This window comes from Ambystoma mexicanum, chromosome 9, assembly GCF_040938575.1.
Source record: "Ambystoma mexicanum isolate Mex_15411 chromosome 9, UKY_AmexF1_1, whole genome shotgun sequence".
NCBI lineage: Eukaryota > Metazoa > Chordata > Amphibia > Caudata > Ambystomatidae > Ambystoma > Ambystoma mexicanum.
In genome coordinates, this window is record NC_090931.1 from 1,025,590,969 (window position 1) to 1,025,616,007 (window position 25,039).

General features: G+C 41.2%; 1 protein-coding gene across 7 annotated transcripts in view; it reads left to right on the forward strand.

Moving 5' to 3' along the window:
* LOC138488904 (sodium channel protein type 2 subunit alpha-like) overlaps window positions 1-25,039 on the forward strand; it is a 1,014,718-nt gene that overhangs the window by 559,856 nt on the left and 429,823 nt on the right. For all 7 annotated transcript variants that reach the window (XM_069616299.1, XM_069616302.1, XM_069616297.1 and 4 more), the window contains exon 15: window positions 19,898-20,071. In XM_069616299.1, coding sequence (XP_069472400.1) covers window positions 19,898-20,071 — 174 coding nt within the window. The remainder of the gene's footprint in view (window positions 1-19,897; window positions 20,072-25,039) is intronic.

Below are 25,039 nucleotides of genomic sequence, written 5' to 3' on the forward strand. Positions count from 1 at the left end.
GCATGGGGAGCAGGGGAGATGAATAAATAAGTAAGTTAAGAAAATAGTGCAAGATGAGGTGGAATATGGTAAGCAAATAAAGACATGGCAAAGAGATTTTTACAAAGAGGTTATCCTATACAAGAGATCAATGATTCTATTTCCAAAGTGATAACCAAGGATAGACAAGTGGTATTAACCAAATCTACGTCAGTTAAAGAAACACCATTTATCTATGTGACTTAATATTCTACAGAGAGTAATAAAGTTAAGAAAATTGTTTTGAAACATTGGCATTTTCTATCAGAGGACAGAATACTGGGACACCTCTATACCACTCCTCCAATGTTTGCCTATACCAGAAGCAGGAATATTAAAGATATGTTGATAAGGAGTGACATTCAAACACAAAAAACAAGAACAACAAGAAAGGGAACATTTCCATGTTTGAACTGTTCAAATTGTAACATGGTTCAGAAAGGGGACGTTGTGTTTCACCCAAACACAGGTCGCAAAATCTACTTGACGAAATTCGCAACATGTGACACTATGAATGTTATATACAGTATGAAGTGCCCATGTGGCAAGTATTACGTGGGACAAACTGCCCGTAAAGCGAAAACGAGATGGAACGAACATCGTTCAAATATTCGTACAGGAAACATCAAATCTCCAGTAGCAAGACATTTTAGAGAAGCTAATCATCAAATAGCGCAAATTAAATTTCAAATCTTGGATGTATTGGAAGTTACTCAAGGACAGAGAGTTGACATTAACAGACTTCTACATCAGAAGGAAACCTACTGGATTGAAAATCTCAACTCTATGCATCCGGATGGCCTCAATGAGGAATGTAACTTTGCATGTTTTCTTTAAAGTAAATTTAATGAAATGAAATTACGTTGAAAATAGGTACCAACACATGAATGTGAGTATGCTGTTAATTATTTAATGTCCAAAAATATGTATACAAAAATATGTATACAAAGTTGAAGTATATAGCAACCAGGAGCATATCAGTAAATAATTGGTTCGTATCATTGGGTGTTCATATTAAGTAAGTTAAAGTGTTGATAGTCGCGTTACATGTACCTGAAACAATATATACAGAACTTTATGTGGAATTACAACAGTAATAATTCCTATGAGAAAATAACTAATAATATAACAATTTACGTGTGGCAATTATACCATAATATGGAACATGTGAATTATAGTTGGTTTTACTTTGTACAGGAATATAGAGTTAATACTCTAAGAAACCAATTATGTGTGAAACTAAAAAAGATCTAATACCCCAGAAGTCAAACACATCATAGGTTTGTATATGCACATTGGTACACACAAAGGAACAGTCGACATCCAATTAAAGTTTTTTCAACATTTCCAAATGGCCGCCGGCACGCAATGACGTCATCACGTTGATGACGTCATCACGTTGCGCGCCGGCGCCATTTTCTGCACTATAAAAGCAGCCCGAGCAACCAGCAACGCGTTTTCACGCGAGCAAGGTGCCCGGCTGCTTCCACATTTGTTTACTACAGGTAAGACTCTTTTTGAGAGCAAGTGAAACTCCGGTTGATAGAACCATTTGTGACTAGATATTGGCTGAAATTTAAAGTATACATTGGCTATCATTTAGATTATCAAGAACAGAAGCAAGCTGCACAAAGGGCATATAACAAAATATAAAAAAGCATGTTTGAGTGAAGCAGAACTGGATAATTCTCCAATAAGGAATTGAATACAAACAGGCCTAAGATTAGAAGCATCGTTTAATACAGGTACATTTTGGAGTAAACTTTAAGTATAATGTAAAATGGTGTATTGGATTAAATGAAAATGTATGCTGGTATTAACATATTAGATAACATAATCTTTATTTTTTATTCTTTATCTTTTGATCATTAATAGTCCCTGATGAAGGTCTAGCACAGACCGAAAGGCATTGGACAATATAATGCTTGCTAAAGGCCTCAGACAAATGCAGATTTCTAAATAAAAGATTTTTTGGTTACAACTAATTGAATTTATTATTATTTTTGAAGAATTCTTGGAAAATTTTGAACATTTACTTAAAGCAAATTAGTGAGACATTCACAAAGGTCCTTTCAGCAAACTGGTGCAATTTAACCAGTCGACAGCGTAATATTATTTCATACCTCCCTTTGCAACGGGGAGGAATCTGGCGACAGGACCAAATACTTTACTAAGTTTAAATTACTGAATTAACTTACAACCTAGTGCCCACGCTATTCTTTCTTTGGACATAAGAAATGTATTAACCATTTCTGGAATGTTGGCAAAACAAAGCCCAAAATATAATTTCAAGACTTCGAGAAAAGATAATTTGATATGATCTTTATGATGGAATTTGTATAGGTTGCAAGAAGAAATGTGGTACATATTTGTTATTGTGTGAAATATTTTTTATTAGGAGGTTTCATAAAAATGAACATGACACATTGATTAACTGAAGTAACTGGAGGCTCTGATAATGAAGGTTACTATCACCACTGATGCCAATATATTATAGGTCTAGTAGGCCTCCTGGGACATATTTTGAGTTGCAAACCAGCCCCCAGCACCTCCGAAAAGCACTAAATCTCTGTCTGCGTTCCCACAGTGCACATTGCCTTCCACCCCCAGCACCCTGAGAATATGTTTTTAAATTCAGATTTCCAGGTCAAAGGCCCTGGAAATATATACACATATTCAAAATCATCCACTGCCCTACATGGGCATGGCAGGCACCATAAGGGTGATGTGGCATGTTATAGGGCTCTGTGGGGGATGCCATTCACCTGATCTACCTTTCAGGTACTTGTAGGGTCTAAGTCTGTGCCCCTAGGTGACCTTAAACTTTTGCAGATGAGTAGCTGGAAAGGTTCTAAAAATGCATGGGAACAACACCAACTAGAATTCAGGTAATGCAGTGAATTACTGAGCATGTTTGACTAATACTACTTACTAGCTTAATGTTCCTTGATACATGCAACAGGTAGAATATGTTTTTTGATTTCAAGGAAGCTTATTTTATTAACTTTGATAAGATGAAACCTTAAGCTGTCCCGTCTATAGAAATAAGCATTGCAATGCCAATAGTTTGGGCGTTTGCTGCTGTTATTTGCAGTTCATATTTATATGCACCAGGGTGCAAGGAGGAGAGTGCAGAGTTTTTAAAGAAGGATGCAATAAGGGGTGAAGGTTTGCAGTAGAATGAGAAGGGAATACAGTAACGCAGGAAGCCATTGATAGAGGGTCCCAATGACGAGCAAGAGGAAATATGTGCGAGAAAGGGTGAAAGTGTGAGGTAAAAAATAAAGCGAGAGTGTGAGAGGAAGGATTAAAGGGGATAGGGACAGCGAGCAAGTTCGGTGGATACAGGAATAGAAGGGGTAGGATGGGCATGTGTGGTAATAAAGGGTGTAGGGTGGGTAGGGCATGAGAGAGGGGGTAGGGTGCATGGAGGGGGTAAAGCGAGGGGTAGGGTTCAGAAGATAAAGAGGGGGTAGGATGGGTCGATGGGGTAGGGAGAAAGGGGATGGGGTGCATGGCAGCAGAGAGAGGTGGTAGTGTGGGTTGTGAGGGTAGAGAGAGTGAGGGTATTGTGGGAGGGGGTAGAGAGTTGGGGAGCAGAAGAGACAGAGCAAGCAAGGTGGCACCAGAGGTGGATTCAGACATAAAAATGCTGTGGTAGAAAAGAGACAGATGGATTGCCTGTTATTGATGTAGTTGCACGGAGAGGTAATTTGAATAAAGCAACACAGAAATAGAAAGCTGTTCATGGGATTTTGGGTGCATGCAGCATTTATTTTAAATAATCAGCCAAGCTCCATAATCTTTCAGGCCCTCCAGAGTAGATATTTTGACATGAGGATAAGTATCTTCCAACCTAACCCCAAGCATGGTGCATCCAAACTATCTGCACAGATTGTGCCGCGTAACCCTGCAAACGTACAAGAATACCCTCACACCCAAACCTATGCCCAACTAGAGAGACCCACCTCCCACATGTAAACAAAAGGCACCCCAAAAATGAGCTACCAAGGCCAAGGATCCCCCGAGCATTGGGAACATGTAACCCTCCACTCTCTTGAAAAAAACAACCCTGTCGACGTATACAAGATGCCAGCATATGGCAATATGGAAATAAGGAAGGGCAATGGTCATCGTAGAATGATGCCGTTATCTTTCAATTGGAAGAAAAGAAGACATCAAACTGCAAGCATTGATGAAAATATTATAGTACGTGTGCTTTCGTTCCAAAACATTATTACTGAAATATATATTGGTGAAAGAATAACACACGGCTGAATTGGATGGTGGGCGGGAGGGAAGGCACCAAAAGGAGCCGTCTTGAGGATCCCATTAAAGTACTGTCTAAAATGGTGTAAGCACAGCCCTTCTTGAAAAAAATCAAGGTCTGGCTGGTGCGTTTGTCCATTTCCACGCCAACCATCGGCAAGTTGCCATGCCAATGACATAGACTGCTCCTGAAATCCCCTTTCTCCTTTCTCTTTTTCAGTACCAGTGTGTTGGGCATTAGGTGGGGCTAGCACCAACAAATGCGCCAAAAACAAAAAGTGAAATACGTGTTAAAGACAGACATTTGCAGCAGTCTCATTAACTTAGTAAGCAGTCATTGCAAACTTTGAACTACTGCTCTCTTAATTTCTTCATGAATTCATAAGGATGGGCCTGAGTCCTTAAAATCTGAACTGGGGGCAATAAGGAGATGCCCGTCCATCTCAGATTAGCTCCTACTGCCATATACCATATTCAAAAAGCCTAAAACAAGAGCAGATCGGGAGCTGTCTGGAGCTTCTTTGAGATGCTCATATGCAAATGTGATTCACAAATATGTGCTCAAGGGCATTACAAAGATTCCCCAGACAGTTCTAGATATAGCTAAAATAGTAACTTTAAAAATACACAAGAAAGTTTTTAAAAAAATACATTTCTTTTTAGCATCTATTTTTTATGGATAATGACCAGCTGTGGCCTGTCATGAGGACTATTCACTACAACCACACAATTTGGATTGCATCATGATATTGAGCCAGAAGCCCATTCCTAAGTAGCTCTTGTACCCAACTGTATATGCACAGTAACTGTTAGTACATTGTAAATTGTGACTGTGTAAAGTATTTTAGCAGTGGCTAGTTTCCGTAAAGGTTGCTTTTAAATGAACCATATACACATTAGGGTCAATTAACAGAGACCCAAAGCCTCAGAACGTGAGGCGCAAAGGTATTCTCACCTGCTGCACCTACATTTACATTCATGGAAACCTCTGATTTATTATTATTATTATTGTTATTATTATTATTATTATTAATGTGAGGCTTCCCAACCTTCTTGTGGGATGAAAAGCTAACCCTTTGCAACCTGCCTTGCATGTGCATATGGTTAATTCAATGCGGTCTGTAAAGACGCATGTGTGCATTGTGTATTCCCCTGTGCCTGGTCTACGGCAGGGGAGACCAGGTGCACGGTAAACAACCAAAAACATTTCTGCTCCTGGAAGCATATTATTTATTTATTTATTTATTTACTTTAATTGTTACACGCCCAGACCCTCGGGTATCACGGCGTGGTTACAAGACAATTTAGGAATTGGTAATACATTGTTTCAGAGTACAAAATTAATCACAGATGGCGAGCTAGTACAACAGGATAGACAATATTTACAGTTTTCACTGGCATGTTACACTTACGCGGTGGCATGTCCCATAGTGCTAATATTGGTTAAATAACCAAGTTTTTAGCAATTTCTTGTAACCAGAGAAGGAAGATTCTTTTTTGATATTAATGGGGAGGGTGTTCCAGTGTTTAGGGCCTAGAACAGGGAAGCTGCTGCCACCCGCTCTAGTAGTTTTGTAGCGAGGGGGTGCCAATAGGAGGATGTCATTGGATCTTAGTGATCTAGTGTATTCTTTTAGGTGTAGAGTATTGTTAAGGTAAGTTTGGCCATTTTTGGTCAGACATTTGTGTGCAATGCATAGTGTTTTAAAGATAATTCTTGCTTTGATGGGAAGCCAGTGAGCGTCCTTCCTTGTCTTAGAAATGTGGTCCGATTTTTTTATTCCTAAGGCTGATCTTAGGACTTTATTTTGAAGTAGTTGCATTTTGGAGGGGTTGGTATTGGATGTGCCTAGTAGTAATATACTATTGGTAATTGGTGGGTAATAGCTTGTGACTGCGCTATGCACACTCTAGTTATTTGGTAATTATTTGAGTTGAGCTGCGTTGTGTATGTCAAAGCCAGGTCCCCACTCTATGCCTGGAAAGTTGAATATTCTGTAGGTTATGACACACAAGTTACACACTCTTCCCAAAATTATGATCATATAAGATAGTAGTTATTCTTCATAACTGAAACATCAGAAATTCTATTTAAGAAATATGGTCCACAACAAATCAGCCGACACGTGTTTCAACTATGTGTCGTTCTCAAGGCTGATACAGTAATTGCAAAGAAAACATAGGTGTGCATTACCATGACAAAACATCCAAAATTGGTTTTGTTGAAATGTAATACAAATCAAAATCAGACATGAAATAATAAATATATGGTGTTCACATACCCAAACATTGCCAAGATTGGTTGTAATACATTGCAGTAATCCAATTTCGATAATACTAGGGCCCTGGCCAAGGTAAGGCAGTCTGCTGGGGTCAGGAATTGTCGACATAGAGCAATAGGTTTAGAGGTGTAAATCATGGTTGTGCTTTTTAACTTTTGGCTCACAGGTGTCACTTAAGAAACAACAAATGGAATTATGGATATGGATGATAGTAAATGGCAAATGTGTTTGAATTCACATCCGCCATAGTAATGTGTCTTGATTACACCCTTTTGTACAGTATGTTAAAAGCACTGTGATTTGTAGAAAGGTGAATATTATGTGTGTACCTTTATTGGAATTGATTGGCTCTGCTGTCAATTTAGAGGAAAGAGTCCAAGATGGCTCAGGCTTGACAGTGTCAGTCATTAAATTGCCTTTGTTTTCAAATATTGGTATTGTCCATGCTTTTTTAGAAGAAAAACAAATGCACAAATCATTTTGTGTTTGTGTAAAACCAGTCATCGTGTTCACATACTTAGAAAAAGTGTGAACAAACACATATGAAAGTTACATTTCTTGTGGTGTCCCTCAGAGTTACAAGAGATTTTTTGTATGTTATGTTATTGTTATTTGTGCACTGCTGCCATTTTTATGGTCTCCAGATGCTCTGCCGGATCTGAAAAGGAATGAGGGTTTTGGAGGGTTAGTTAGTGGGATGGAGAGTGAGAGCACAAGAGAGCTTTTTTGTTGGTAGCTTCAGTTCAGAAAAACAGTTCACTGTGTGTTTAGGGTTTGCTTTTAGTTGGTGTGGATTTGGTGGTGTTGTGGTGTGTGAGGGTACATGGGGTTGTTTGTGTATCTGTATTTTAGATTTCTGCTGTGTGCTGTGTTGTGTTGTGTGTTGCAGAGTGTGTGCAGTATGTGGGGATTTCAAGTTTGTGCTGTGGTAGTGGTATGTGTGTGTTTAGTTTGGTGGTTGAGGGTGAGTTTGTGGAGATTCAAACGTTTTTAGTAGGGTTAGTGAAGGGGGTGGTTTGATTCATATTATTGTATTGTGGATTGCAATAATATGCTTTGTTTCATTGGGGCAGCTTGGTTTTGGTTCTTTTGGCTTTGGTAGCTTTTGGTTTTAGGTGCATATCCTCGTGTTGTTGTTGGCTGTTTCTCTTCGATGGTATTTCCTGTTTAGTTTGGTGAGATGGATTTTAGGTGTTCTTCTGTTGTACGTATTTCCTTGGGCAGTGAATTACAATGTTTTTCCGAGAGGCATCAGAATGTTGATCCACCAAACTTCAGCTTTGATTTAGTTTGAGACGAATGTTGTTGCTGTGCCTCAATGTTCAGTTTGGTTTGTAGATGTTTTTCTGTATGAATTCTGCTCTTTGTGGATTTTTCTGTCGGTTATGGAGATGGTTGTGAAGAAAATAATGTTTTTGACTGGTAGCCAGTTTAGGTTTCTCGGTGCTGGTATGATGTGTTTACTCTTAGTGAGTCTGAGGAGTAGTCTTGCTGCTGCATTTTGTATTTGCTGCAATTTCATTTGTGAGATTGTCTGGTATTCGAAGATAAATGCTGTTGTTGTTTATTCTGGACATGACGAGGGAGATGACGGCCAGTGTTCTGTGTGTGAAAGTGAGGAAAGACATTGTAGATCGATTGTAGACATTGTGAGAGCTATAAAAAAAGTAAATGCAGCTTGTTTTTTATTTTTTATTTTTGGTAAATCTGTCAGAAATGGCTTTGTGATCTGAGCGGCAAGGTAGCTTTGGGGAGCAGTCCATTGGATTGCATATGTCCTCAAGGATAGGTCTTGGTTGCCTCCTTTAGGTTGAAAAATGGCTCAGGGAGTAGGGCAATAGATTTTCTTTCCAGGCCCATCTCTAACTCATACACACTGGTTGAAATTCAGCCGAAGGTATTGCGGTGAAACTGAATGCATGTGGCATATTCCATGTTATAATGTCCCTGCAAAATTGTCGTTTGACAAAAATGTCACCAAAAAATGGCAGCAGTTTGCAGGCACATTATCACATTGAACATGTTTTTTTTCAAGGAAGGTGAGCAGGGGACACCCCGGCAACCCCTACTCCCCTTGACCACACATATATATGGTCACCATATATAAAGTCGCCACAGCCTTTTCCCAGCTACCATATGTATGGCAACCATATATATGGGGATAATATTACTGGATACCATGTTGCAATGGTGGGATTTGGGTTTTCACCAGTAGGAGTTGAGAGAATTTTCACCCATTGTCAATACCTCGATTTCGTGAGAACACATTGCATTTTCAGGGTACATGGTATCAGAAAATGTAATTGTTTTACCTTTACAAAAGTATAATATTAAATAGAAATGGGGAGTTGGGGAAAGTTCTAATGGTATGAGGGTGTAAGAAGCTAGGGATGGGGTAAAACAGGGAGTATGAGGGGGAAATCGTTAAACTGAAGGTCAGGATAATAGATGTCAGTTCTATGACAGACATCCACCCAAGCAGGTAAATAAATAGTGTGTTGAATGGGCGGCGGCTTGGTAGGAAGAAGATAGAGGGTTCTTCCACTAATCCTTAAATATATTGCATCATTCACTCATTTAAGTGTCAAATGCTTACCCTTTGCTATTCCAATATGTCATGTGTAGGAATGTGATCTGAAGGAATCACTGTGGCTTCGAGGAAAAGGAGAGTGGGGAACTCTGGGAGTCACCTGCTCTTTGATGCAACCCCTGGAGTTAATAGATGGGGAATCTACAAGGGTGCCCTCAGTCCACCCAATTCTGTCCGAATTCTGTGTTGCCTACAGATATCTGGCAGACTGCTTAGCCGGTTAGAGCTCCCATGTACCTACGTCTGGGCAGCAGGTGAGAAGGAGAAACACCCGCTGCCCAGCATAAACCAGGTCCAAAGGCGTGAAGTGGGAGTGCTTCTGCTGCACATACTTGGGGGGCAAAGCCCTGACTTGGTTGTGGACAGTGCCCCAATGCAAAACATATGACAAAGACAGGAATCAGGCACATACTCAGGGTGCCCTATCACAAAAGACAGGATTTAGTCAATGATGCACAATCGGAGAGGGGGGAGTCCAACAAACCAGGCAAGTGGAATGCAGGCACTGTATGCCACCATAAATTTGCTTCCCAAATATAAAATCACTGACTCGTACCAGAGCTGAACTGAAACAGTTTACAGGGACGCTCACCTTGGATAAGAGCTGGGAGGGTCTATTCACTTTAGGAGGAGGTGAGTACAAGCAGTTAGGGCCAATGGAATTTAAAGAAATACAATCATTAATATGACAGCCAATCATCAGAGCCATTATTCCCCAAATCCCCTTATTATTCTTCACCTTACAAAACACAGCCATACTCCACCAGCTTTTCTGGGACCTAGGGTGCCTTTCCAGAGTCGAGAGTGCGAGAGAAGCAGGTAAAAGAACTGACGTTAGCACAGGATCGGGAGGATGTAAAGGAGCAGGAGTGAGAGCAAGCATAAGCAGCAGGAGTGAGAGCAGGAGTAGCTGGTGGAGCAGGAGTAAGACCAGGAGGAGGGGGGAGGGGCTGGAGGATTCAGATCAAGAAGGCCGCCTGGGGGCAGAGCCAGTTACTTGGAAGGGTTCATTTTCATAGAACCACAGTGATACTGGGCCCAAAGGAAGATTACAGACTTAGGCAGTTATTATGTTGAGGGACTGGGGACTGGAACTGGTAGAGGCTAGACAGAAAGCAATTGAAGGTTGCTGAAGCAAGTTAGGTGTGTTATATCCCCTTTAGGTTGCTGAAAGAAGTCAGGGGTAATATATCCCTAAAATGTACAGACTGGGTGGGGCGCTGCTTCCCTGGGACCAACAGTACCAGGAAGACATCTTGGGGTTCATGCTAAGGTGTCAGTGAACAGACCACCACCCTTACACATCACCATAGAGCAAGTTCTGAGTTTGGGAGGGATGGGAATCCTGTCGGAATTGACCAAAGTAAGGAGACTGCCTACTCAAGTTGTCCAGGTTGGGAAGCCAAGCCGAGGAGACTCCCAGGGCAGGAGAGGGAACTACACACCTGATCATTTCAGACCACTGAGAACACAAGAGATCCAATGGCCACCAAATCATCCTCAGAGGTGACACAACAAAGGCCTCAAGACCAAATCTCAGGGGCCGGACATGCCAAGAATACAAGGAATGTTTAGGGACACTCTAACTCCCTGAGACTTTGAGTGACATTGTTTAACTCTGCCCTGGGGGGACTAAGGAATCATGCTTTCTACACCAAGATCCGGACTTTTAGACTCAGGAGCATTCTTGACTCACCATTCTCACCTGATGTGACCGTGGTGCCGTTAAGGCAAAAGAATAGAAGTGCTGGTCATGTTCAGTGCACTCTCCTAAATTAATAATTTCTCTGTCTTAAAGTGGGCATACCACTGTATGTTGTTTGCTTCTTACTTTTAATAGAGGGACATCTGTTGATTGCATTCTTTTAGCACATGTTCTTGAAGCATGGGTGCCATCTAGAAAACATGTCCTTTCGGTTGCTTACAATGCATTATTGCCCCCTTTGCATTCTAAGGGTGTTCCCACAAATTAAATGATACAGTAACCATGCATAATAACGTACAATGGAAGTGTTTACAATCAATTGACTTCTAGAGGAGACAAATCCAAAGAGTTTAAAACAATGTTTTTTTCTCACTAAAATAAGGCACATGAACATAGCGCTTAATGGCTTTACCGTTTGGTATTGTGCGCTGCGAAAGTAAACTAACAGCAAGAACTAGCCGTTTTTGGCGGCTCGTACTGTATCTTTAATTGGGATGAGAACAAATCAGAATATATTGATCAGAACATGCCATGGCCTTTACCAGTGCAATCGTTTGTGGATTCCGAAATCAGTGTAATTACCACGCGTGGAGCTGAGGTTTTGCGGCATGGCGTGGGTGATTTTGGGCGCCCTTGAAGATCCCTCATTAGGAAGGATGGAATCAGCGCGTGGGCGCGCGTAGGCAGGCAGCGAACCCCACAGCGCTTTGATGTGCTGCATTACGTTTCACCCCGGAAGGTGACCGGTGACCCCGCGGACCTCTTCCGATCTTCACAGCGACTCACACGCGCATGCCCAGGGTTAGCTACTTGTATCAGCTGTTTGCAATATTAGTACAATTAGAAAATATGCAGTGTGCTTCCATATATTAGCCTAGCGCTTACAGAAGAACTCTATCTTCGCAAGGATTGATTAGTGTTAACTTTTGTTAAAACAAATGCTATCGTGGTTGTGCGTTGCTGCTTTCAGACTGAGGAGGTTGTGGATTTACTCGCGAATTTCGAATTCATTTGGAAAGCTCATGTGCGTGAAATAGGGCATTTCATGTGAACTTTCACGATGTTGAAAAATTATAATAACATTACAAATGTGTTGTATCAGAATGTCATATCGGAGCGAGAGCTACTGCGCCACATTGAAATCACCATTCGCTCAAAGGTCAAAGTGCACCGTTTCGCATCATCCCCTTCATTCTAAATCGACCAACATTGATTCGCTGCTTCCATCGGCAATGGCGCTATTAAGAACATTGCACGTTCCCAGGAAAGCTTTCTGTGTAAAGCAGTTTGTCCTTAAGGCATTCGAGGCGGATGCCTAAGTTCGTCTTTATGTGCGTTTACACAAAACACATGTTTGGTCAATAATGGTCTTAAACGCATTAACATTGGTATGCTGTCCGTAGTGTCCCAATAACAAAAACTGTGAGACATGCCCAATGTAACTATTGTGTGTGTGTGTGTATATAAAGTTCTCTACGTGCCTGCCACTAGGCATGCTTACAGTCTGAAGGGACGGCAAGAAGCGGGCCGGAACTGCAAAGTCACCACTTTTATGTATGAAAACTGGGAGTGTTAAATCCGTAGTAAATCCGTGGAGCAATTTCCGGTGTTTCAAATCCAGAGCCAATGATTTACTCCTATTTTTCTTAGGCGTAAACTACTTCTGTTCCAACCATGGACGTCATTTAGGGGTCGCCAGTGGGGTCCTAACTGTGTTTTCTTTTTTAATTATTTTTTTAAAATTGAGGCTCATGGGCTGTGGCCAGCATCATGTGGCTCTTTGTTTCTGGAGCGGCTGGTTTTCTGATGGCTATAGCCGGTAAGATATCTCAGTGGGTTGAGGGCTGGCTGCTGCAATGCCTGTGTGATCTGTAGGTAGCAGGTTCGACTCCTGGCAAGGTCAACCCAGCCTTTGATGCTGCTGAGGTTGCTAAATGAGTACCAACACAGGTTGGGTGATATTGTATGTATATTTGTTCTATATGAAGCGGTTAAGCGTAAGTGCTATGTAATACACATCATTATCGTTTCACCTTGGACGTCTGCTTTCATTCACAGTGGTTTGGTAATATCGGCCTATACACACTGATATTAACGATACATATGGTGATCCATTCTTGTATGAAATGTATATCACTTTACAGTGATATCGTAACCATATTTTTCATAGTGTACTCAGAAACAATGCCATGTGATGCCACTTCCTGTTTTGTCGTGGGGTGAAAGGTTGTGTTCCATCACTTCCTGTGATGTCACGTCCGGGTGAGGTCAAATGACATCACTTCCTGTAATGCCATCGGAGGTCAAGGGTCGTATAATGTCACTTCTGCTACCCCTGGCATTTCGTTGAAATGATGTCCCTGGTTCCAACCTGGCCTGAGTTAGAAACTGATCTTCCATGTATTTTGAAACAGAGGAAAACTTCTGCCCAGTGCTTAATTTGTTAAACAGTAAGTTCCAGAGCACTCAATTTGTCTTAGCTAACCAGCCAACAGCGTGTACAGTCTCGTTGCTAAGAGATCTATATTGGTTTACGATTTTACATCGACTTCACAACAGGTTAAACCTCTCTATCATATGAAGCAAAATGGTGCATTTGAAAAGAAATTTGTCTTATGGAATTCAACAAAACTGAATACTAAGGACTGGAGAAACATCAGTGCCCAATTCCTTTAATAACAGACGTCTGTACTATTGGGGAAGTACATAGGTGGCTCAGAGAAAGACCCCTTTCATTATTTTTTCCTGTGGTGTGCAGCTATGAAATGCTTTTGAGTGCACTTTTTTGTTTTGAGTTTGGGCTATTGGGTGCTAGCGACACCTATAGGCCCAAACTATTGCATTAGTGTACAGATAGGTAGAAATGGCATATAAGAAGGGAAACCAAGCTTGAGGGTGCTGTTTGGTTATGTGCCCACCCATTGACTGCCCATAGCCATGCTAATCCTTATGGCAATTCCCACCCGGGTCCTGCCCCACCCACCCAAAGCACCTTCACATGGGAACTCTTTGAGCTTGCTTTAATCAACCCTGACCATAAAGCTTTGCACTCGAGGTGCCTGTCAGTGTTTTTTAAAAAGCAGTCTTCTGAGACTTAGGGCCTGATATACAAAACAATTTTAACCTGGGTAAATCCTATTGAAAACATGTTTGTAAATCAAGCCTTTAATTACTTAATTGGAGCTGTAAACGTGCTACTGTTGAAATAAAAATGCCTTAAACAGGTCTGCCTTCAGCCACCCGATTTATAAGCACTCTGTGCGTCTTTCACGGAAGTCCTGGTAAATAAAATTAGTACCCAGCGAGAGTCAACCAGAATGCAACAAGCATTCTGATTGGCTCTCGCCGCCGAGAATCCCTCAATTCTCGGCCGGGATTCCAGCTGCCTTGTCCACGCCTTGTTCAAGACTCCAATGAAGAGGCTCGAAGCGGGGCCAACCCCGCTCCGAGCCTCCCCACGGCTGAGAAGCTGCCTTCGCACCCCGTCGGGGACTCGGGTAAGGTTTTCTTTTTTTTGTTCCCCTTTCCTCCCACCTCCCTGCCCTCCCCACTCCACTTACCTTCTGCCTCCTTTATCCACGGCAGGCGGCATGGCAGCCTCCATCCGTGTGGAGGCTCGAAGTCGTGCCATGCACACGGCTGGAGGCTACCATCGTCCCCCGCCGGGGATTCTGCTGCGCCTTTTTTTTTCCCCTTTAAACCCCACTTACCTTCTTCTCTGTCGTCTTTCGGGAGCGGACACGCTGGGAACATTTCTGTTCCCAGCGCGTCTGCTCCCGATGGCTGCCATGGAAAGGGAAAACGGACTCTGTTTTCCCTTTCCTGGTGGCCATTTTCTTGGTCTTTGTTTTTTCTGTCCAGAAACTCTGCAGCGTTTCGGGGTATAAAAAAGTGCTTTTAGTGCCCCGGTCACGCAGATCTTGCAGGCTGGGGTACTAATAGCAATATGCCCCTCGTGGCGGGGGCATTACCGAGTCAGGTAATGCCCAGGGGCCTCCGTTAATATGCCCCTCATGGCAGGGGCAGTACTGAGTAAGTAATGCCCCGGGGCCTTCGTTATAACTATGGCCCCAGGACATTGCCTGACTCTGTAATGACCCCACCGCGAGGGGCATATTGCTTAAGTATGGGCAAAGCCAACAGTTTTGACTTGTGTATAAGTATTAGACATATGCTAGGCACTGCTATGAGATGCCCAGGTACTCGCACCATTTTGCACGTGCTGCGTCAATGGGCAGTTCATTTTTTACCCATGAGGTAGTGCGCCCCGCTAAGCATTCTAACCAATGTGACTCACTAGAAAAAGTTAAAAACATTTCATAGTATTTCTTAAAATAAATCTATCTAAGATCCTGGATATTTGTGCAACTTATTAGCAAGTGCTTTAGCATTTCACGTTACACGAGCCTCATTACAAAATCGACATGAATTGAATTCCTCTGTTGACATGCCATAACATACCAAAATTGATTTAGTTAGGATCAAGTTCCATCGGAAAAAAAGAAATAATGACCTATTGGCCCTATCTGGATAAGTTGCTAAAAATGGGGCTAAACTCCCCAATTTCTTGTGTTCCTCCTGAAGATGGACAGGGGAGGAATAACTATGCATAGTTTTTATAGTGAAGATCCAGTCCATCTCGTATAGTTTAGTTTTAATTCGAGCCGGATAATAAATCATATCTTGTGTTGAATTACCCATTGCTAGTTATAGGGTATAACAATAGTCTTTAATAACACATAGCCATGTATTCCCTCTCTCCTCCAGCATCTTTTTAAAGTCCATGTATAATGACAAATCCAGAGGACATAGAACTTTCCAGAGGAGAAAGAGAATTTTCCAATCAGCTCTAGCCTTTAACAAGACCAGTGCCAGCCCATACCCTATGGCTGACACCAGGATTGAGGCTGGGAGCCTTAAAAGAGCCCTTCACAATAAAGCCTCAACCATCAACAGATAGCCAATTACTGCCATAGGATAAGTATCAATCCTATATAGTAATTTAGGGACTACCTTCCCTTCATAGTAACACTTTGTGGGCCTCAGGGTGAATTTCCCATATTTAGAATCCACCCCCTGAAGTTGCATCGCCATAGCAGTCGCCTGACTTTTAATCCAGGAACAAATCTTTGGAACACTGATGCTGGAGGAGATTAAAAATCCCAGATATATCAGAGAACCCACTTTCTCCACTGTTTGTGACCCCAGAGTCTAAGTATATTCTTTCTTTTTCCCAGTTTCTAAACACTTCAATATTTTAGTTTTCAAAGGACTAACCTTTAACAAGTGTTTAGTTGTGAATCCTGGAAAGGCATTAAGCAGGCGTTGTAGGCCCAATGGTGTACACTCGAAGAGAAGGAAGTCATCTGCATATGCAAGCCATACTGGACGGAGATGACATAATTTATAGGGGAGACAAAAGTAACTGGTAATAGACTTTTTTCTATATCTGCCATGTAAAGTTTGAACCGGCAAGGAGCCAAAATGTGACACCCTGGTATGAGTCTACAGACCTGGATAAGTGACCAAACCGATTAAGACAGAGTTGGATTTTTGAATTGCAACATAAGCCCCCCTATCATCCACAAAATGTTCACTGGGATACCCCATCCATACAACTTAAGCCACAACAAATTTTGATCGACTGAATCAAATACAGCTGTTAAGTCGACTGAGGCAATATATTGATACATACTTCCCGTTCTCAACCAGGTGCTGAATACAGTTTAGGAGGCCGTTAAATAATGTTCCCATATTTCATTGGAAACCTGTTTGCTAAATTTCAAGTTGCCCGTATCCACTGCCCAGCATTCAAGATGGAACAGCAAGATTGTGGCAAAAACCTTGCTGTTCCGCTTCCAGTACTGCTATTGGTCTATCATTTAATGGGTCTGATCTCACATCCTTTTTATAAATTTGAATTATATAGGCAGTAGTCTAATTCTCGGGACATACTTTAAGTTTCTCAATATTTTGAAACACACAGGCTAAGAGGGTGGCCCACAATTCAGGGTTTACCTTAAATAAAAAAATAGATACCCCATTAGGTCCAGGGGCTCAAGAGGAACTCAGGCGACGAATAACGTCAAGCAATGTCTCATAACCAAAATCCATCGAGCCTATGGTATTTGTTTCTTGGAAAATTCTTAAAAAAAGAGTCAGCTCCTTTGGGTATCGGAAATAATTTCTGGAAATGTATCGTCCAATCAGCTTCTTTTACAGCATTTCCCTGTTAATAAACTTGGGAAGCATCTAACCCATTAATCAATTGCCAAAAAGCAGAAGTTTTCTTATTCCTCAAGATGGACATCCTCAGTTCGGCATCCTCCTGAGATCTTTGCTATGTGTCTGTTGCAGCTAGTTAAGATATTTCTGGCCCGCTTCCCTACACATAGACCTTTTTTCCTCCATATTAATATCCACTAGTTTCCTAATCACTCTCAGATTCTTTCTCATTTCACTCTTTCGTATGACCAGATCTTCACTGTAGGCATGCAGATGTTTTGAGGCAGGATTCAAACATCCCTTCTTTTTTAACACCTTAATAAAAGGCCCAAATTGGCCCACTGAAAAGGTGTTAAATCTCCAGTCGTCTGAAGAGTTTGACATTAGTTCTGCAACCAGTTCATTCACTTTTTCTACTTTAGCTGCATTGCAAGAAACACTAGTGCCAGATGGCGTAACCCTTATCTCAGACCCCATCAAAATTCTTTTGGGCTGTTTCTCCAGATATATTGCAAATGATGCCTCAAGCATTTAATGATCACTCTAATTAGTTTGAGTGATGGAGAAATGGGAAGACTTCAGATAAAGCCAGCTGTCTGTAATGATATAGTCAATTGATGAGCGGGTATTTACATTAGGACACGTGGGCAGTACATTCTCAATCGGAAATTAAATATCATGTAATGAGGCAAGTCCTAGGCCATCTTCAAGCCATTACCAACTTTGTTTATGCTTGATACTGTTTCTTACCATATCTTCATCAAAATAAACCACATGATTTACATTAAAGCAATCTGAATTCAGGCCACCCATAAACATGATGTGACCTTATACATTTACCAACCACTCATTCATCACCAAATCCAAAGTCTCAAGTTTCTCTCCCAACAACTCTTAACACAGAGATATGTTAGGGGACAATTTCACTAACGTCAGAAGTCCCCCATAAGGATGACCCATTGTTCTTTGTTTAGCAGGCTGGCAAAACACTTTTTTCTGAAGGTAAATTATCTCATACAACCTAAATTTGGCACCCACTTCCAAGGATGAAAAAAGGTAGGAGTGCCCTCATGTATTCCAAGACAATACTACCAAGGGATCCTTTTGAGAGACAGGGAGGGCCCCTGGTTGGTCATTACATAGTTTCAGTCGCATTTAACAACCACAACCAATCTTTCGTCTCTTCAGATGTTTCCATTGTTTGTTTTAAGGAATATACTTCCTTCCCCAAGATCATGTCATTACCCTCCATTCTAGCAGAAATACCTGATGTCAATAATTCATTGTAATGTGTTAGATCAAAGCCAAAAGGTCTTATGTATCATGTTCTTGCACCGCTAAATCAAATCTCTATTTCTAACTAAAGCATTTAATTGCACAATCTGTTTGATGGGGATCCACAAAGGCCAGTCTATGAATGTCCCCTGAGATTAGCCTAGGGATCTCGGAGAGAAGTCGTTAAATCGGTGACCAATTAAGATTTAGAGTTCTGTTTTTCAATTAGAACAGTTTCAAACAATATCCCATACGGGTGGTCCTTAAATTGGTCTTCTTAACCAGAATTTTCCCCCATGGATTGATTATGATCACCCGCCCTTATGCCCATATTTCTTCCCACAGACCCTTGGATATCGATCAGGGTCCCTTCCCCTATTGTCCACCCCCAAAGGGTACCAATGTATAAAGAGTATGCTTGCTGTTAAAGTCCCCGTCGGTGGCACCTGCAGAATTCTTCCCACACCAAACCCTGGACCCATTTCTTGGGTCATTTGTGGGGTTATATTTATTAAATAATCTGTGCTTTATCTATTTGTAAAGGAACGGCAGAGCCTAGTCCTCCGGTCCACCTCTGTAGATGCAGAATCCAGTTAATACCATATGGCAGTGCCTATCAGGTGTCTTGCCCAAGCCTAGTCAAAAGCCCAAACTGTTGGTATTGCCAATACGTTTGCAGTACAACTAACTGAAGGCTGGAACCACTATGTGAGTGAGCAAAGCAAGCATGTTTCAAGAAATTTGAGAAAAGTGGACCAAAAGATGGATTTTAAAATGAATGCATTTCTAACAACATCAACTAAAAAGCCATAGAATTGAATTGCTCATACAACAATCCAATACTTTATAGGGTAGCATAGTATCCAGAAATAGCTCCAGTGCAGACAAATTGGTAATTGTTGTACCAACCACCTTGCTTTTTGAAAGGAGCATGCTGAGGTGCAGTCATTGTGAGCAGCATCACAAGCATGGCAAACACTACCAGAAGGACCACTGCTCTAGCCCGGTTTTAAAATACATTTGGGGCTAAGATCCTGACAACCCTGGAACAATTAAGCTCTCCATACACCATTGTTGTTGTGTTTTTTGTGAACAATAGGGATACATCCATGTTTTTTCGCATGGCACTGGCAGTGAGCAAGATACCCGATCTGGGCTTGTGGCCAAATCTTCAGGTAAAATGCCATTGTTGGTGTGATTCACATACATTTCAGTATGCCTTAACTACAATGTGCAGTGTATGCCTAGTGCTGATTGAAATGTTTGTGAAGCTCCATCATATGCACATTTAATAGCCCATGACATCTACAGTTGGAAGATGTCACATTTTTAACCTTCATGATGGTAAACATCATCAACTGAATTTGGCAGGAAAACACCTAAAATCCAAGAATCCATTAATCAGTATTGTAGTGTGTACATGAAAAATACATTTAAATATATTGCCCTATGTACATGAACTGAAGGAAACATGTCCATTCTTCTCCAAAATGTCCAATGTGATTTGATCATAATATATTTTGTTTTTTGCAGGTGTTCACTGGCATTTTTACAGCAGAAATGGTTTTCAAGCTCATCGCCCTGGATCCCTATTATTATTTCCAAGTCGGATGGAATATATTTGATGGTATTATAGTCAGCCTGAGTTTGATGGAATTGGGTCTGCAAGACGTAGAAGGATTATCTGTTCTCCGATCTTTCCGATTGGTAAGTACAACCTCAAGCAGTTATTAATGTATTCTATTATTTTGGCGTCTGCTTTCAAATACCGTAGTTTGAATCTTTTATGTTTTCCTTCCCAGGACCTCTGTATATTCTTTATCTGTCTTTCTTTGGAATGTGTAAAGCATGGTATGCCTTTGGCATTACAGTGCATTTATAGACTTAGTAACCACAGTGGCCACTTCACATTATAGTTCCCGGATCCACTTCAGCTGCTACTTTGGCAGGAGAGCAGAGCATCATTTTTCATGCTCCTGAAAGGCTGTTACTGGAAACCAATCGCCGCCCCACTGCAGCTTTACAGTGTGTTCATTCTAAACTCATTTGAGTGCTCATAAGAAATATGAAATACATTACATAAAATTTCAGCAGGGAACTCTGGATTGTATTTTAAAGGGTGTGTCTTGAATTGATTATAATCTGGTTACTTTGATTACACTCTTCAAAACCCTATAGCTATGCTTTTAATATCCATTATATGCAATATGTGGAAAAAGGAGGCTTTATGCATAAAGGCGATCAAGGTTCCTACTTTCCCACTTTTATAATTAATCAGCACAGTAATGATGAGCAAGTAATCAACCAGTAGATTATGTACACGGGCTGATTCTGTACGGGATATCTTTAGATTAATTAATTGGGTGCCCAATTGGGAAGATGAGTATGGAGTGCTCAAAGTGGAATTTGAGCGTAAGTTAGATGCCTGGGATTGGGTTTCCAATTATGATCATATGAAGACCCAAAGGTGGTTTCCCCAGACATCATATGCTAAGATATACGTACATGAAGCCTCAAAACTATTTGGTTAAATGCCCATCTGGATTGGTGAGACTGTTCTATTTACATTTGAGAATTGACCATCTCCTGACTATGACCCCCCATGGGCCGCAGCTGGGGATGCCCCTTGAAGACTTTATATGCCGTTTGTGTGGAGATATTAACAATTAAGAAACAGCCAAGCATGTACTGGCAGGATGTAAATCCCTGATAGACCTGTATAGGCAAGACCTGATGGGATTTGTACACAATGAAGTTGCCATACAAGAGTATGATTTTTGGGCATATGTCTCAATGCAGGGAGCATGTGTTTGGTACTAGTCATGTATGGTATATGGAGGGCCATTGAGTCTCAGACATGATGCATGATACAATGTATTATGCTGATTTTTTAACTGTAAATGGATTTTAAACCGTCTTTGCAGACACAATTTGGTTATATTCGTTTGCAATTTATTTGTAATGTCCTTGCTTTTATTTTATTTTGCTTTTATTCTCTTTCTTTTGTTTGTTTAATATATGTGAAAAGTTATTTTGGGAATTCTTTACACATTAATCAAAAGATGAAAAATATGCATTATAGCATATGCAGAGCTGCCAAATCTGCACCAACCGGTCCGCGAGGAGGAATTAAAGGGTGCAATCCTCCTATAGCTTATATACTGTGTTTATTCTGTATAGAAGTTACCAGACATTTTCTGGCTCATTGACTAGGTAGGTAAATTGCAGAATTACTTGCTCTTCCCACCTGTGAGGATCCACCCCTTGTTTGGTTAGTCACATGCCCCAATCCATGCTCATTCCACCACTTCCTGGAATGAGTATGCACTTCAAATTGCTCTGCATACTTTGATGTAATCAAAGCCACTGCCACTCTCAATTTGTTGCTAGACAGGTAGATGCCTGGTAGCATGTTCACTCCTCGATTTCCACTGCTACTGCATGTCTCCTGCATGCAGAACAGGGAGAATTATGATGTTATCAGTGACCATCTGTACTGTGTCTGCGCCACATGGGGATGAATACTCCAGAATCACCATCCTCCCCTGGATGTGTATAGTGATGCACCATTGGACATTTAACAATTTCAGAATGTGCATTGCAAGAAGTGCACCACTCCCTATTTACGATGGATCCAGCCTTTTTCCGACCACTATACATTATTTGAGGGTGTCCCCATATTTTGCCTTTCCCATGCAAGAACATGCATTCATTATCCATGTCCACTATTTCTTCAGTTCAAATGAAGTCTGTTAGCAGACACGATATGCACTGTTTGAAGGAAGGCATGCAAGGTGCCTTGAATTATAAAGGTAGACAATAACATATATCCATTAAATAATAGTTTTACGAGAAAACGAATGTCCTACATCTTCAATAGGGAGACAATAGGGTTAACATAAATTAAGCAATGGGAGTCAGAGTCCAAATACAAGAGACAAGTGATATCTGGCAAAAGCAGTGTATATTCTTGTATTTCTTATAATAGCTTCCTTGACTTTTTATAGATTAGAAACCCATCCCTTTAGAGTTGGCTATAATTCCTCTAACCTAATTGGTCAGTGTATGTGATAGGATGCTGTTCCAAAAGCGACATCACACTAAACCATCCTTTTCATACTCATTAGGCATATTAATGAAGAAGGCAGTTTAATGGGAGTACCGTCTACACCCAGTTTCCCTTCCATTTAATGTGATGTCATCTTGGATAATCCTACATGAACAACTTTGTTTTTCTGAAATATCTTGTCCCTCACATTTGATCATGTTCCTAATCAGTTTGTCAGATTGCGCTCACTTAGGTGAATACAATGTTGTTAACCATATTTTGGCATGACATTTGATATGTGTGTTACAAGTATTGCACTCTAATTCTTTCACACAAAAATAATATTCCCATCTCATCGCACGTCTCTGGCACGGTTGCTAGGATATATTAATCAGCGCTATGCAATGTTTCTGCACAGAAATATCTACATTTGTTTAATTTGCATAATTAAACATTATCAAAAAGGTATTGTTTTACATTCTGTTGATGAATCTTTTCACCCTGGGAAATTAAAAAAATATTGAGCTTCTACATTTCCTTCAAAAGTTATAAACAGAAATATGATTCCAAATGTAAAATTTGAAAGTCTTTTTTTTCTTATTTACAAAATATTAAATGACATGCCCAGCTCCTGGCTGGGGAACATGGCCATATAGTATCAGTTCCTTTGAAGCTCAGAGCTGGGGCATTTATGACCCAGAGAGGCATGGTTATCATGGCAAACATCCTTTCAAATCCAGTTGCTCATGGCTACTTCTTGAACTTGTTCCCTGCCCGTTGTGTGATTACAGCCACTTTCTGTCACTTTATCCATAGCCCAAGTCTCTGAACTTGTGCATGGCATCCATCGTGGCTGATGGGAAAATCTGATTGCGTTGAAAGCAGGTCACTTCTGGGCACTTCCCAGAGCTTATTAGTTGTATTTTAAAGGGTTTTTAGCATAGGCCCTGTGGAAGATAGAAGCTGTAAAGGGGAAGCATTTGTTTTTATTACCTAGGCCTGCTTCCAAGAACAAGGCAAACCAGCAGCATCATGCATTTATGCTAGAGCTTCAAAGCCTGGGTTTCTCTTCTATGAAGCAAACCATCCCCCTTCTGTTACCGTGTTGCTGTGGCTGGGAGGCAGGGGGGGGGGAGGGATGCAATTTTGTCTTATAGGCCAAAGTTGCTGGCTTCATTCGCTTATGTAGCAATTAAAAATCATTTTCTTTTCCACATTCCAATTGTCATTTTAGGCAGGGCAACATTATAACATTTTTGCAATCAGTCATGTCATAGGACCTCATCATGAGATGGCAGTACATGGTAGAAAGTGCCGGTAACAATGTTTACCAGCACTTTTACCGCACCGGCCAACTACAACTTTGCTGGTAGGGATGGAATGATTACCTCCAGCTAAGAACTGGAGGTAAATCTGACCCCTACTGGCAAAAAATGGCTGGTTTTACCTGCACAGTAATACCATTGCCGGTAATACTGGCAGAATCCCCCAATGGAGTCCTATTGGACAGACCACTTGGAAGCTGCCGGTAATTTCAACAGACCAAGTGGTGGAAACAGTCATTCCATTTGGTGCTATCCTGACTTGGAATGAGGGCAAAACACTTATAGTGTGAGTTTCTGTAGGTTTTGATATTCGAATGCTTACTCTTCATTCTGTAAAGGAAAATATATGCAGGCCCCACTTTTTTGATTCTCCTATGAAATGTTTTGTTCCACTTAACAAAAGATTGCTGCATTCTTCCATGCACCATAAAAGATTTGTTTTTATGCCCTGCCATTTACATTGGACATATACACTTGTTGCAGATGGACTGGTAACATCGCACATTCCATAGCACGTGTCTTTTTCAGATGTTGTGAGCATCCTGCATCTCCCATTTTTCCACACAGTTGGGGAAAGATTCCACCTATTTGTTTCTCTCTCTATTCTTTCTTCTTCCACTTCTTTAGCACAAAGCAGTTTGGGTGTTATGTCAGAAGGCAAAGACCACTTGTCTCAAGGACAGGGAATGAACTCCTTAAAGTGGGCTTGCTTTTGTCCAATCACCCGTAGAGTTCTGCCTTTAAAAGAAGGGGTCTCTCACTCCTTCTCTGATTCACTTTGGAACAAAAGCCTAAGGAAGAACTTGCCGGACCTCTGTTGGGAGAGTTGATCTTTCCAAAGCCATATTCTAGAGGTTAAGACAGGTAGTCCAAGTCAGATGCAAGCTCTGCTCCCTAACCATTGACACCAGCTTGCTGCTTGGGCCAACATGATTCACCACCCCAGAACTGAGCATGATCGGCTCGCACCAAGCTCAAAGCCAAACCGCCAAAGACCCGAAAAAGGTACTATTTACCCCTAACTGCCACACAGGTCACTTTGGGCCTTAGAGACTGGTTAGGTCACTAGTGCACCTTTTTCATTAAAGACATAGGGCCTGATTCAGAGAGAATTATCCAATGGGATTGCACCATCCTTAAATGCTTCTGTGAATCAGGCCCATAACCTTTTTAAAGACATGTGGTTGTTGAATTGCCTTTCACCTCTATATACTCCTACTTCCTGTCCCCTTTCCTCCATCCTGTATGGGCGTCCCTGGCATCCCTCACGAGGGATGTAACGGAACCTTTTTTTTTTTACCA